Source organism: Eptesicus fuscus, chromosome 6, assembly GCF_027574615.1.
Source record: "Eptesicus fuscus isolate TK198812 chromosome 6, DD_ASM_mEF_20220401, whole genome shotgun sequence".
Taxonomy (NCBI): Eukaryota; Metazoa; Chordata; class Mammalia; order Chiroptera; family Vespertilionidae; genus Eptesicus; species Eptesicus fuscus.
In genome coordinates, this window is record NC_072478.1 from 18,830,484 (window position 1) to 18,842,987 (window position 12,504).

A 12,504-nucleotide genomic window follows, 5' to 3' on the forward strand; every position below is an offset into this window, starting at 1 on the left:
GTTGTATGACTTTGGGCAAATGACTTAATCCTCAAATTGCAGGTTCGTGGTCTGTGATGCAGGAGTGTGATAATAGCACTTCCACGTAATAGGGTTGTTATAAGGGTTAAATAAGGGACCGTGAAATAGTCAGGGTCTTGGGGAAAGGTTGCAAAACGAGGAAGAAGTCTCTTGCCCGGCCCAGGCCCACTTCCTCTTTCGGCCACAGTCCCAGTGACGCAACAGGCCCGGTCTTGGGCATCCCCTCCTCCACTTGCTGCGGAGCCCGGGCCTCAGCACCTGCGGCTGGGCTCTCCGGCGGGACCTGTCGCCTGCACGTCAAAATGACCGCCACAGTCCAATCACCGCTGTGCAGGGGCGGGCCGAAGGGTCCACTGGGCCAACTGGAGGCTAGCGCGGGGTCGAGGCTGCAGGACCCACCGTTGAAACCAGAGCTGGGCGAAGGTGCTGTTAGATCTCTTGGAGCCAGGCCGAAGGGTGGGTCGCGCGCTCCCGGGGGAGGGGAACTCCCGGGAGATGGCGTCCGGGGACTCCTGAGGGAGGCCTCAGGCCGCAGCAATAGCCCCAGCCGCCCTCCTAATCTCAGCGGTGGCGCGGGCCGCCCCCTCCTCACTCTTCTGGGCCCGCTTGGCCCGCCATATTGGTCTCTGGCACCGCCCCCTTGCCTCATTGGCCCGGGTCCAGGCCGGCCCCCAGCTCATTGGCCCAGCTTTCTTGCTCAGTCCTCCGCCCAAAGTTAGACCCCGCCTTCTCTGGGCTCCGCCCCCTCTCCCCCCACACACCTAAGTCCCGCCCCCAACCCCGACTGGGCTCCTGGGCCAGGTTGGGTCCACCCTTCCGGCTCGTAGGCCACACCTACCCTTCAGTTCCCCGCCCCTTCGCTCCAGGTTCCTCGCGTTTCACGCAGGACTTGCCCTCCTCCCTGTTCTTGCAGAACTCCGTTCTCCCTCGGGAGTTAAACCCTCACCCACCTGCTGCGGGAACCCTTCTAGACCACGCCCACATGTTAAGCCCCGCCCACCGCTCTAGTTCCTCGCACCCCTGCGCCCCAAGGTTCCTCCCCACCCGCCGAAGCCTGGTCCTCGCAGGCTCCACCCTTGCACCCTAGTCCGGTTCCCTGTGGCCATCGCGCCCAGGTGTTCAGCTGGCACTCAGGTAAGTCGTGTTCTCTCCGTGCGTTCCGCAAACCCCGACGGCACGGAGGGACCCCAGGCTAAGGGCGGTGGGCTCCGCAGCCCGGACCCCGCCTCGCCGCTGCTGCGCGCGCCCCTGGCCGCGAATCCCGACGGCAGCGCAGTCGTCCCCGGACGCGGCGACATGCCCGAGCTGGTGGTGACGGCTCTGCTGGCGCCGTCGCGCCTCACCCTGAAGCTGCTGCGCGCCTTCATGTGGAGCCTGGTGTACTCGGCGGCGCTGGTGGCCGCCGCGGTCTATGGCTGCATTGCGCTCTCGCACGTGCTGTGCCGGCCCCGGCGCGGCTGCTGCGGGCTCCCCCGGCGCACGGCACCCGTCTGCCTGAGCGACCCTGAGCTAGGGGAGCACTGCTTCCTGACCCTCAAGGTGAGCGCACGGGGTGCCGTCGGGGCTGCGGGGCTCGAGCAGGCTGGGAGGCGGGGCCGCGGCTTCGTGAGCTGAGCGCTGAGGGTTGAATCCAAATCTAAGGCCGAGGTGGGGGGTGGGAGGTGTTGGAAGGGCGGGTTCCCAAGCATAAGGAAGAGGGGTTCCTCAGATCTTAGACTGTACCTCCCCCAGAGCTCGGGCCTGCGCCTGCACTATGTCTCCGCTGGACGCGGCAACGGGCCCCTCATGCTTTTTCTGCACGGCTTTCCCCAGAACTGGTATGTCTGAGGCCCAGGGGCCTGGGTGCACAGGGCTCGCGGGAGGGGGAACTCGGACCACCAGGGCACCCAGGAGGCAGGACCAGGGCTGGGTAGACTGGGGGCGAAAAGATACAGGGCTCAGGTGGGGCGCTGTGGGACAGGTCTGTAGGAGGCCCCAGGGACCAGAGGCCCCAGGGGATGAGACAAAGAAGAATGAGACTCTGTTAACACTGCCCGGGATGGGCCTCTGCTAGGTGTGGGATGGAGGTGCAATTTGGGGACCCTGACTCAACCTCCCTTCCTCTTCCGCCTGCTCGACAGGTTCTCCTGGCGCTACCAGCTCCGGGAGTTCCAGAGCCGCTTTCACGTGGTGGCTGTGGACCTGCGTGGCTACGGCTCCTCTGATGCACCCAGGGATGTGGACTCCTACACTGTGGACTTGCTGATGGCGGACATCCAGGACGTCATCCTGGGCCTGGGTGGGGATGTGTCCCCATCCCAACCTTGGCCTTCCCCGCCCCTGACTCACCTCTGCCTGGTGTCTCACTCACTCCGTTTCCTCCGATCCCTCAGGTTACTCCAAGTGTATCCTTGTGGCCCACGACTGGGGTGCACTTCTCGCCTGGAATTTCTCCATCTACTACCCATCCCTGGTGGAGCGGATGGTGGTGGTCAGTGCTGCCCCCATGTCGGTGTACCAAGGTGTGTCAGGCAGCCCAGGGCGCTGGAATGCGTCTGTCTGAAGGAGCATGTGTCTGTGTCTACACTTCTCCGTCCATCCGTCAACACTCCTGGGGCCGGAGGGTCTGCCGTGAACCTGGGTCCCTTCCCCTGTGGCCCTCCCAATCTGCAATCAATGACCGTTCACTTAGGAGTAACTCACATATTTTGAGCACTTACTGTCACAATTTCTCTGACAAGGAGCCTCACACAATAACCTTCGCAAGCCACCTCGGCTTAGGAAAGGGTTATTATCCCCATGGTCCAGTTGGGGAGACTGAGAGACGTTAAATGGCTTTCTTCTGGCAGTGAAGGCATAGGTCACTAAGCAACTGCAATAGCACAGGATGCCATCTCTGCCTACCCAGTGCTCATCACATCACCTGATTTTAATTCCCAGCATTGTAGTCATAGCTGAATACTTGTTCTCCACCCCTCCCTATCCCCCCCCCCCGCCCCCCGTCTCTCTCTGTGTCTCTCTCGTTGTTGCTTCTTGCCTGTTTCCATCTCTAGACTGTCAGCTCCCTGAGGACAAGGGAGTTTTGTCTGTCCTGTTCACCACTGTGTCTCCAGAGTCTAGAACAGGGCTTGGCGCACAGTAGGTGCTCAATAAATGTTCGTTGAATGAAGCAGGCCTGGGCAAGGAAAGCACACCAGTGGAGGTGGGCGCTCCCAGGAGCTGCAGAGGGAGGTGCCCCATTCTGTAGGTACAGTGCCTACTCAGCAGGAAGGGCAGCTGGTGCCAGGGCAAAGGGGGACGTCAGGTGTCTTCACGGCTCAGACAGGCCGCGGTTGCCTGCCTGAGCGTTGGTGCGTCTGTGTGCCTGACCTGGGTGTGTTTAGGGGTACAGGGATGTGGAGCCGTCCCGGGCCCAGGCCTCATGTCTGCATTCCCCTCCCCCTAGATTACTCAATGCGCCACATTGGCCAGTTCTTCCGTTCCAACTATGTGTTCCTGTTCCAGCTTCCCTGGCTGCCCGAGAAGTTGTTGTCCATGTCTGACTTCCAGGTGAAGTAGAGTGAAGGCCTGGGGTGGTGGTGGGTAGAGGGCAATTGGTTGGGTAGATGGAGCACTGAAGCCAGAGTCTTGCTTTGTTCTCAGATCCTGAAGACCACCCTCGCCCACCATAAGAGGGGCATCCCACGCCTGAGCCCCAGTGAGCTTGAGGCCTTTCTTTATGACTTCTCACAGCCCAGTGGCCTCACGGGGCCCCTCAATTACTACCGAAACATCTTCAGGTAAGGCCAGACCCAGGCAGAAGCTCAGGAGAGTTGGTGGGGGAAGGAGGTAGGGGCTGCCATATACTTCTTCTGCCTGTCTTGTCTTGGTCACAGGAACTTCCCCCTGGAGCCCCAGGAGCTGGCCACGCCCACCCTGCTGCTGTGGGGGGAGAAGGACCCCTACTTCGAGCAGGGGCTGGTAGGGGCCATCAGCAGGCGCTTTGTGCCCGGCCGGCTGGAAGCCCACATTCTGCCAGGCGGGGGGCACTGGATCCCGCAGAGCCACCCTAAGGAAATGCACGAGTACATGTGGGCCTTCTTACAGGACCTGCCGCACTAGCGGCCCTTGCTCGCTGGCCTGCGTGCACCTGGGAGACCACGCAGCGTGCACTCACAGGTGCTCTCTTGGATCATGCAGAGGGGTGGAACCCCGAGATTGCACACAAGAGCATCGGCGGGTGTCCTGGAGCACACCAGCCCATACACTCACAGGCATGAGTGTGTACCTGTGAGCAAGCACGTTGACTCCAGGAAACCAGGGATGCCTCTACTCCGTGGAGCTAAATGCCGTGTTCTCTCTCCCTTCCCTGGGGCCCCAGTCTTCTTGCCAAAATCAGCACCCCGAAACCCTGAAAGTAAACTTTTTCTTTCCTGTCCCTAGCTTCTATCTCCATCCAGTCTGGGTCTTCAGCTAAATGCTGCTTTGTCCAGTGCAGTCCTGGTAGTCACATCCGGCTACTTCGATTTAATTGAAAATTAATTAAAATTAAATACAATTAAACATTCAGTTCCTCAGTCACACTAGCCATCTTTCAAGGGCATCAACATAAAAAGTTCTATCGGCCTGGCCCGTGTGATTCAGTGGGTGAGCATTGACCCATGAACCAGGAGGTCACTGTTCGATTCCCTGAAAGGGCACATGCCCGGGTTGCGGGCTTGATCCCCAGTGGGGGGCATATGGGAGGCAGCCGATCGATGATTTTCTCTCATCATTGATGTTTCTATCTCCCTCTTCCTTCCTCTCTGAATCAATAAAAAAATATGTTTTTTAAAAAGTCCTATCAGACAGTGCTGATGAGGATGTTCCTAGTGCAGGGGGCCTCCTGCTTGGCTCCTGACCACCTCTCCAACGGAGGACCCCCTGGGGAGGCAAGTGGGTGCCCAGAATCCTCTCCAGCCAGGCCCTGGGCAGCGCCCTGCCATGATCATCCAGTCTTAACTCCAGGCCTTGAAAGGTCAAGTTCTCTCGCAGCAGCCTGGGAAAGATGCCTGGGGTCTTGTCTCAGGCCCATGGGAAAACAGCTCTTGGCTCCCTTAGGATGGGTGAGATTCTGGATTGGGCGCAGGAAGGGACCAGCTCGCCGAATGGCCATCCAGGGTCTGAGGCCTGCTTCTCCGGCTCTTGGAGTCATCTGTTCCAAATTCACCGGTTTCTGTTGATAACTTTTGGGGCCCCAGGCTCCAACCTCCCAGTGAGGGCGGTACAAGTCAAGGGTGGATTACCCGCCTCAGACTAGTCACAGCATCCACCTCTGTCTCCCTAACCATTGTCTGGCCTTTTGGGGACAGTACCATGACCCACAGCATGACAGATCTCTGGGGATCCAGCAGCTCATCCATACATTCTCATCTCTGAGAGGGGCCTGCCTGGCCAAAGCTAGCCTGTTGGTCACACCAGTCGGCCCTCCCTTGTCTCCAATGTAACACATCCATATATATATATTGATTTATTTCAGATAGATAGAAACATCAATGATGAGAGAGAATCATTGATGGGTCACCTGCTGCACGCTCCCTACTGGGGATCAAGCCCGCAACCTGGGCATGTGCACCGACCAGGGATCAAACCCTGACCTCCTCATTCATAGGTTGACACTCAACCACTGAGCCACACTGGCCAGGTCCAATGTAACATCCTTTGGTTGTGGGTGGCAGGAACAAGCACCAGGTGTTATAGCCGTGGGGTCAGACCGGACCTGGGCTCAGCAACCTCGGTACTTGAATTCAGCTGGCTAGGCAAGAACTCAGAGCAAAGACTCAAAACTATAAGAGAAAGTTTATAAAAATCACAGAGATGAAAGAAGTAATTTGTAGAAGAAATGGGCTAAGGAAACAAGTTATAGAGGCAAAGGAAGGGATGTTGGAGCTTAGAAGGAGGAAGGTAAAGGTGGCTCCCCTGGGGGGAAGGGGAGGAGGAAGAGAAAGGCACCTGCATGCTCCTGGGAGGGAGCACACTGGATCCTCTGTCCTAAGGGGTTTAAGGGTGGAGATTTTAGGGGAGGTCTCAGGGGGAAATCTCAGTAGAATATTCCGCAGCTTTCCGGGTGTGTCCTTCCAGGGTCCGGGTCTCCACTGATGGATTGGTCGGCGCCAGGGCAGGGGTCATTCATTATTCAATGCAGCTGGTCCTGAGGTCAGCTGTGGTATCACTTATCTGGTTTGGCTGCTTTCTGGGCCTGGAGCTGAAATACGACTGAGGCCTCTAGAGAGGAAAGGTCAGGGGGTCCCAACCCAAACCTCAAGAACAGCAATAAGCTAGGCCCTAGCGGCTAGGGGAAGAAAGGTCACCCTAGGGAAGGAAGGTTCCACCCTACAATTGTCCTTTGCTAGGCAGCCAGGGCTTTCTGCCCTAGTGACCTTCTGTTCCTGGCCCATCGTCCTTGCTCTGCTCATGTCTGTCTGTGTACCACATCCCCCGGCTCAAGGATCTTGGCTCTGGATTCTTTCAGAGAAAAGGGGCGCAGGGTCTCTTCTGTAGCTGCTTCCTGCTGAAGAGGGATGAAGTTTTCCTTCAGAGCTAAGAGATCCTTGCTCATTGTCAAAGAAGTAATGAGACCTAAGGACCGAAGGAGGTGATGGTGGTGTTCAGAGGTGGAATTCCTGAGTATGAGTAGGGTTTGTAACATGGTGGAGACAAACTGTTAAAAATCTTAGCATTGCCCTAGCCAGTTTGGCTCAGTGGATAGAGCGTCAGCCTGTGGACTGAAGGGTCCTAGGTTCAATTCCGGTCAAGGGCACATACCCGGGTTGCAGGCCCGATCCCCAGTGGAGGGCGTGCAGGAGGCAGCTGATCAATGATTCTCTGTCATCATTGATGTTTCTATCTCTCCCTCTTCCTTCCTCTCTGAAATCAATAAAAACATTATTTAAAATTTTTTTAAAAACTTAGTATTATTGGACCAAAAGCTAGAATGGCAAGAATTACGACAAATGATCCTATGGAAGAAAAAATGTTTTCATTCTCATTAATTCCAAGTAAAAGGATGGGAGAAAAATGAAACAGTTTTGAGGGTTGTAGCCAAATATTTAAGAAAATTAGAAAAATTCATGATCCAGTCCAGTTTATAGGTGAAAAATATAAAGCTTTTAATTGAGCTGGAGTCTAATATTTACAATTGTGTGTTATAGAGTGTATTGAAACATAATTTCCCACCTAAAATTACCCTCATTTTTAATAAAAAGCCAAATTAAGACCAATTTATGTATTGTATTAAGTCCAGTTTCAATTGTTTGCATAAACACAGTAAGAATAGCAATTGATTAAATAGGCTTTCTTTTTAAATATATATATTTTTTTATTGATTTCAGAGAGGAAGGGAGAGGGAGAGAGAGAGAAAGCATCAATGATGAGAGAGAAGCATTGATTGGCTGCCTCCTGTGCACCCCGCGCTGGGGATGGAGCCTGCAACCCAGGCATGTGCCCTGACGGGGAACGGAACTGACTTCCTAGTTCATAGCATTCTCAGCCATGGAGCCACACCAGCCGGGCTAGGCTTTCTTCAGTCTTTTGCTGGAATTCCATGATTGAGCTTTAGCCCCTCAGGGCAAAGAAGCCAAGCCCCCTAGTTGCCATCAGCTTTGTCTGAAATATGTACAGACTTGGGTGACTTCTTCAAGTTCTTGGGTTCCGTCCTTGACATCTCTCAGGAAAGCAACCTTGGCTGCTTACCTGGAAAGACTGCCATGTGACCAAGCAAGGTGCCTGACCATTTCTCCAAGGGGCTTACTGGCTTCAGAGTCAGTCTTTACTCCTTCAGGCTTTCTGGTGGCATCCAGAGTCCAGGCATGTCTCTCTCAGGCATGACATTCCAGTCAGAGTCTTGGTTAATAAAACCACAATTGGAAACTGGGCTTATTGAAATCATGCAAAAAAAACCCAACATATTGCCATGAAAATAGTAGTACTTCAGTTTCCAAAATCTGGAGGGATTAGGTAGAGAGAAAAATACAATGTTCAAAATCCTTTTATTTTTTTTAAGTTTATTTAAAACCATTGGGCTACACCGGCCAGGCATACCAAATCCTTTTTTTAAAAAAAATAAGTCTCCTTGTATTTGGAAAGCAAGAGGAAAATTCTTGTCCTTTTAACAGAGTGAAAAATAACCAAATTCTAACTCAATATTAGTTTACTTTTTATTTTTAAATTTATTACTTTATTAAATTCATTATTTAGCTTACTTATATAATTTCCTTTTAAGATTTTTTTATAAACCTTGCTAAAACTTTCACAAACCTTTTTACAACTTTCATAAACCTTACCCATTCAGAAATAACCAGCTTTAGAACAACTCACTTTTTTTCTTTTTCTTTTTTTTTTTATTGACTTCAGAGAGGAAGGGAGAGGGAGAGGGAGAGAGATAGATAAAATGATGAGAGAGAATCATCAATCGGCTGCCTCCTACATGCCCCCTAGTGGGGATTGAGTCCGCAACCCCAGCATGTGCTCTGACCGGGAATTGAACCATGACCTTCTGGTTCATAGGTCTACACTCAAGCACTGAGCCACACCGGCCAGGCTCTCTCTTTTTAAAAAAAAAAAAAAATCTCCATATTTTTTATCAAGGTTGGGAAACCTTTTTTTCTGCCAAGGGCCATTTAGATATTTATAACATTCTTCATGGGCCATACAAAATTATCTAGCTATGACCGGTTTGGCTCAGTGGATAGAGCATCGGCCTGCGGACTCAAGGGTCCCAGGTTCGATTCCGGTCAAGGGCATGTACCTTGGTTGCGGACACATCCCCAGTAGGGGGTGTGCAGGAGGCAGCTGATTGATATTTCTCTCTCATCGATGTTTCTTACTCTCTCTCCCTCTCCCTTTCTCTCTGTAAAAAATCAATAAAATATATTTTTTAAAAATTAGCTAGCTATATTTGGTCAAACATTTAATTAACTCACCCTAATGTCTTGGCAGGGCCAGACCAAATGATTTCTTGGGCTTTATATGGCCTGGGAGCTGGATGTTCCCCACACCTGCTTTATACCTTCTATCACCAAAATTATAAAATTTTTTCCAGTTAATTAGAATTCTTAATTCTTGGGAAACCTTAATTTTTAGTGACTACTAAAAAGTAAGTAATTAACCCTAGCCGGTTTGGCTCAGTGGATAGATCGTTGGCCTGTGGACTGAAGGGTCCCGGGTTCGATCTGGTCAAGGGCACATGCATGAGTTTCTAGCTTAATCCCCAGTAGGGGGCGTGCAGGAGGCAGCTGATCAATGATTCTCATCATTGATGTTTCTCTCCCTCTCTGTAATCAATAAAAATATATTTAAAAATAAAATAAAAAGTAAGCAATTAGTATCCTTTCAATTGGCAAGTACATTTTATAACTTTCAGAAACAGGCTTCTCTATTGGCAAACACACTCATGCTTTTAAGAGACGTCATAATAATAAAAGGCCAAGAGGTGTCAGGACCAAAACGACCAAACGACCAGTCACTGTGAAGTGCATGGAGCACCTCTCGGGCCCTCCCCCGTGGCCCACAGGCTCCCATCGAAGCAAGGCAGGTGGCCGTGGTGGGCGGGCGGGGCGGCGGGCAGGTGGGCGGGCGGGGCGGCGGGCAGGTGGGTGTGGCGAGGCGGGCACACTCGGGTGGGGTGCGCTGAGCGATTTCCCCCACTGGGCCTCTAGTATTTCTAATTTCTAATAAAATATAAGACATTAGCCCTAACCAGTTTGGCTTAGTAGATAGAGCCTCGGCCTGCAGACTCAAGGGTCCCAGGTTCAATTCCAGTCAAGGGCATGTACCTTGGTTGTGGGCACATCCCCAGTTGGATGTGCAGGAGACAACTGATCGATGTTTCTCTCTCATTGATGTTTCTAAATCTCTATCCCTCTCCCTTCCTCTCTGTAAAAAAAATCAATAAAATGTAAGACATTAACAGCTCCAAATTTATTTTAAAGCATTTTTTTATAATAAAGGGCCAAAAGTAGGTGAACTTAAGACTTGTCTAGCAAGCAATATGTTACAGCTGAGATTAGTTAATTGATCTGCTTAAGTGGCTAAGGTTTTTTTTCAATAAAATTACCTCCCAGCTGGGCAGGTGTGGCTCAGTGGTTGCGCGTCAACCTATAAACCAGGAGGTCACAGTTTGATTCCCGGTCAGGGCACATGCCCAGGTTTTGGGCTTGACCCCCACTGGGGGGTGTACAGGAGGCAGCCAATCTATGATTGTCTCTCATCATTGGGGTTTCTATCTCTCTCTCCCTATTCCTTCCTCTTTGAAATCAATAAAAATATTTTTTTAGAAACAATTACCTCCCAGAAATGTGCATTTTAAAAGATGGCTAAGATAAGATTTGGTGGGCTGTGTACTGTTTCTGGAGACACACCTCTGGCCCTGTAAAGACTTCATTTATAAAACAAGGACAATCTTTTCTTTTTTTTTTAATATCTCAAGGTTTGGCAAATGTTGGTAAAGGGCTGACAATTTCATTCATCCATCTTTGGAATGTTTCTTTCCATTTGGGCACATTTTTCTTTTAGGCTCTGTAGCAATTACAGAGATCTAGCTTTGTAGGTAGTACATGGCTGAGAGTCATTCTGAGAGCCGTGAAGACGTGCATGTATGGAAAAGGCACATTGACCCAAGGAGGCTTCATCCTCCATTCACTTCCCTTGGGAATGGCAAAACAGGTCCAGCTGCAGGATAGTATTACTCGTAAACGTAATGGTGCCATGAACTGGCTAAATCTCTCCGTTGCCCACTTTATAGTGGGGCCAGGCTATGTTATAAGGAAGCTTGAGGGACTTCGGGTCAAATTTCTCCCAGTTGGCGAATATGCATCCTAAAGGGGTATCTTGAGGCACCGTGGACAGGTTCGCCATCTATGAAGAGACAGGTAAACGCCCAGCTGAGAGTTAGAGGCACCCCTACTGGTCTCTGGGCTGTCCTGTGGTCAGAACCACAAGAGCATAGGTTCCCTCTCACCCGGGGACATGCCTGGGCTGCGGGGTGCGTACCCTGTACCCTGAGGGCAGACTTAACAGCGACCTCCCTGATGGCCAGCATGGGGAGGATGGACTTACTCTGCCCAGACAGGTGGATTCCATCCCACAGGCATTTCCTGCCATCTGGGTGCCACCCGGCTGTAGCGTCTTACCCCATGCTCTGAGGGCAGACTTACCAACAGTGGTCACAGTGATGGCTGGGCACTGTAAGGATGGACTCACTCCGCTCAGACAGCTGGACTTCACTCTACACGAAGCCAGTCCCAAGCGAGGCATCCCTGCTTGTCTGCCTCTGGACCTAGCCGGCCTTACCAGAGGTCTCCCCTCTCGCGTCTGTCCGTAAGAGGGGTGCCTAATATCTCCGTGACCTCCGACGGAAAACTCGGCCTACAACTCTAGTCTCCAGTTGTTGGGCCAGTGACCTGTTGCCCTGCCTTTCCTGATCCCCAAAGCCCTGGTCTCTTAGGAGGTCTAGGAGAGAGCCCCCACCCCTCAAAGAGAAAGGAGGGTCCCTTTTAAGTTATCCCTGAGGCTTTCATAGAAGTTGGAAATAATAAAGATGATTAGAAGAGTGTAGAGGAGGTGAGGGTGGTCTCACTCCCCAGCTTCAGGGACCCCAGGGAGTATGCAGAGCTGTGTTTTTAAAACCAGGAGGCCCCCAAGGAATCAGAGAAGATTCCTGGTGGTCTATCTCTGTTAGCTGGGCCTGTTGACCTTCTCTAGGAAGATTAGAAGCTCTGGGTGCCCCTTACTGAGTGCGTTTAGGCTCTCCTTTACCCAGCAAAAGGTTTTGTTCAGACCCTCAGAAAGCAATTCCAGTTGAAAAGTTAAAAGGCAGCCATCCATTTTTTCTCTTCTTTCCTTAGTTATCTTGATGCTTATCTATAGCCTAGGGTCTCTCAACTCTGAACCCTTAGCTCAAAACCTGAGTATTTCAAAACAAAACAGCTCAAAGGAAGCCAGTCTCTTATCTTAAAACAAGGAGTTCCCGAATTCCAAGAAACTCACCCAAGTCCACCTGATGCAAAGTGAGGAGCTGGTAGGGCCCAATGGGTCCCTGCTAGTACCTAGCACTGGTCCCGGTCTGCAAGGTGGTCCTGGGTGAGCTTCTCTGGAATCCTGCCACACAGTGAGAGTCATGGCACCATAATGTGGCTGGCAGGAGCCACACCAGGCGTTACACCCATGGCCTCAGATGGAACCTGGGTTCAGCAACCTCGGTACTTGAGTTCCGACTAGGAAAGAGTTCAGAAAGAAGACTCAAACTATAAGAGAACATCTTACCTAATAATAGAGAAACATGTAAATTGACCGTACCTCTGCTACATCCACAGCCAATCAGAGTGAGTGTGCAAATTAACCCAACAAAGATGGAGGTTAATTTGCATAAATACCTGGGTTCCAGGAACCTCCTCGGCACCCAGGTCACTCCCAGCCAGCCATCAGAGGGGCGAGGGGGCCCATTCCCAAGCCTAAAGCCGGGGTGGAGGCTTTAGGCTTGGGAAGGGG

At 51.9% G+C, this 12,504-nt stretch overlaps 1 protein-coding gene across 2 annotated transcripts; it reads left to right on the forward strand.

Annotated features, from left to right (window-relative positions):
• Positions 1-242: 242 nt before the first annotated feature.
• EPHX3 (epoxide hydrolase 3) lies at positions 243-4,548 on the forward strand. Of its 2 annotated transcripts, XM_054717326.1 has the most exons (9): positions 243-444; positions 935-1,560; positions 1,753-1,838; positions 2,142-2,299; positions 2,394-2,522; positions 3,446-3,549; positions 3,643-3,779; positions 3,876-3,960; positions 4,087-4,548. In XM_054717326.1, exons 2-9 carry the CDS (start codon positions 1,318-1,320, stop codon positions 4,099-4,101), a joined length of 957 nt encoding a protein of 318 aa, XP_054573301.1. In that variant the 5' UTR covers positions 243-444; positions 935-1,317; the 3' UTR covers positions 4,102-4,548. The 2 variants fall into 2 exon arrangements, with proteins under 2 accessions (XP_054573301.1, XP_008156066.1); XM_008157844.3 differs by having other exon boundaries at positions 245-444; positions 3,876-4,548.
• Positions 4,549-12,504: the final 7,956 nt, after the last annotated feature.

What these genes read in the sequence shown, in the direction of transcription:
- EPHX3 (XM_008157844.3), top strand. Translation starts at nt 1,318, where the DNA reads ATGCCCGAGCTGGTGGTGACGGCTCTGCTGGCGCCGTCGCGCCTCACC. An exon ending in CACGGCTTTCCCCAGAACTG is followed by an intron (nt 1,839 to 2,141) that starts GTATGTCTGAGG and finishes CCTGCTCGACAG; the next exon opens with GTTCTCCTGGCGCTACCAGC. An exon ending in GGACGTCATCCTGGGCCTGG is followed by an intron (nt 2,300 to 2,393) that starts GTGGGGATGTGT and finishes CCGATCCCTCAG; the next exon opens with GTTACTCCAAGTGTATCCTT.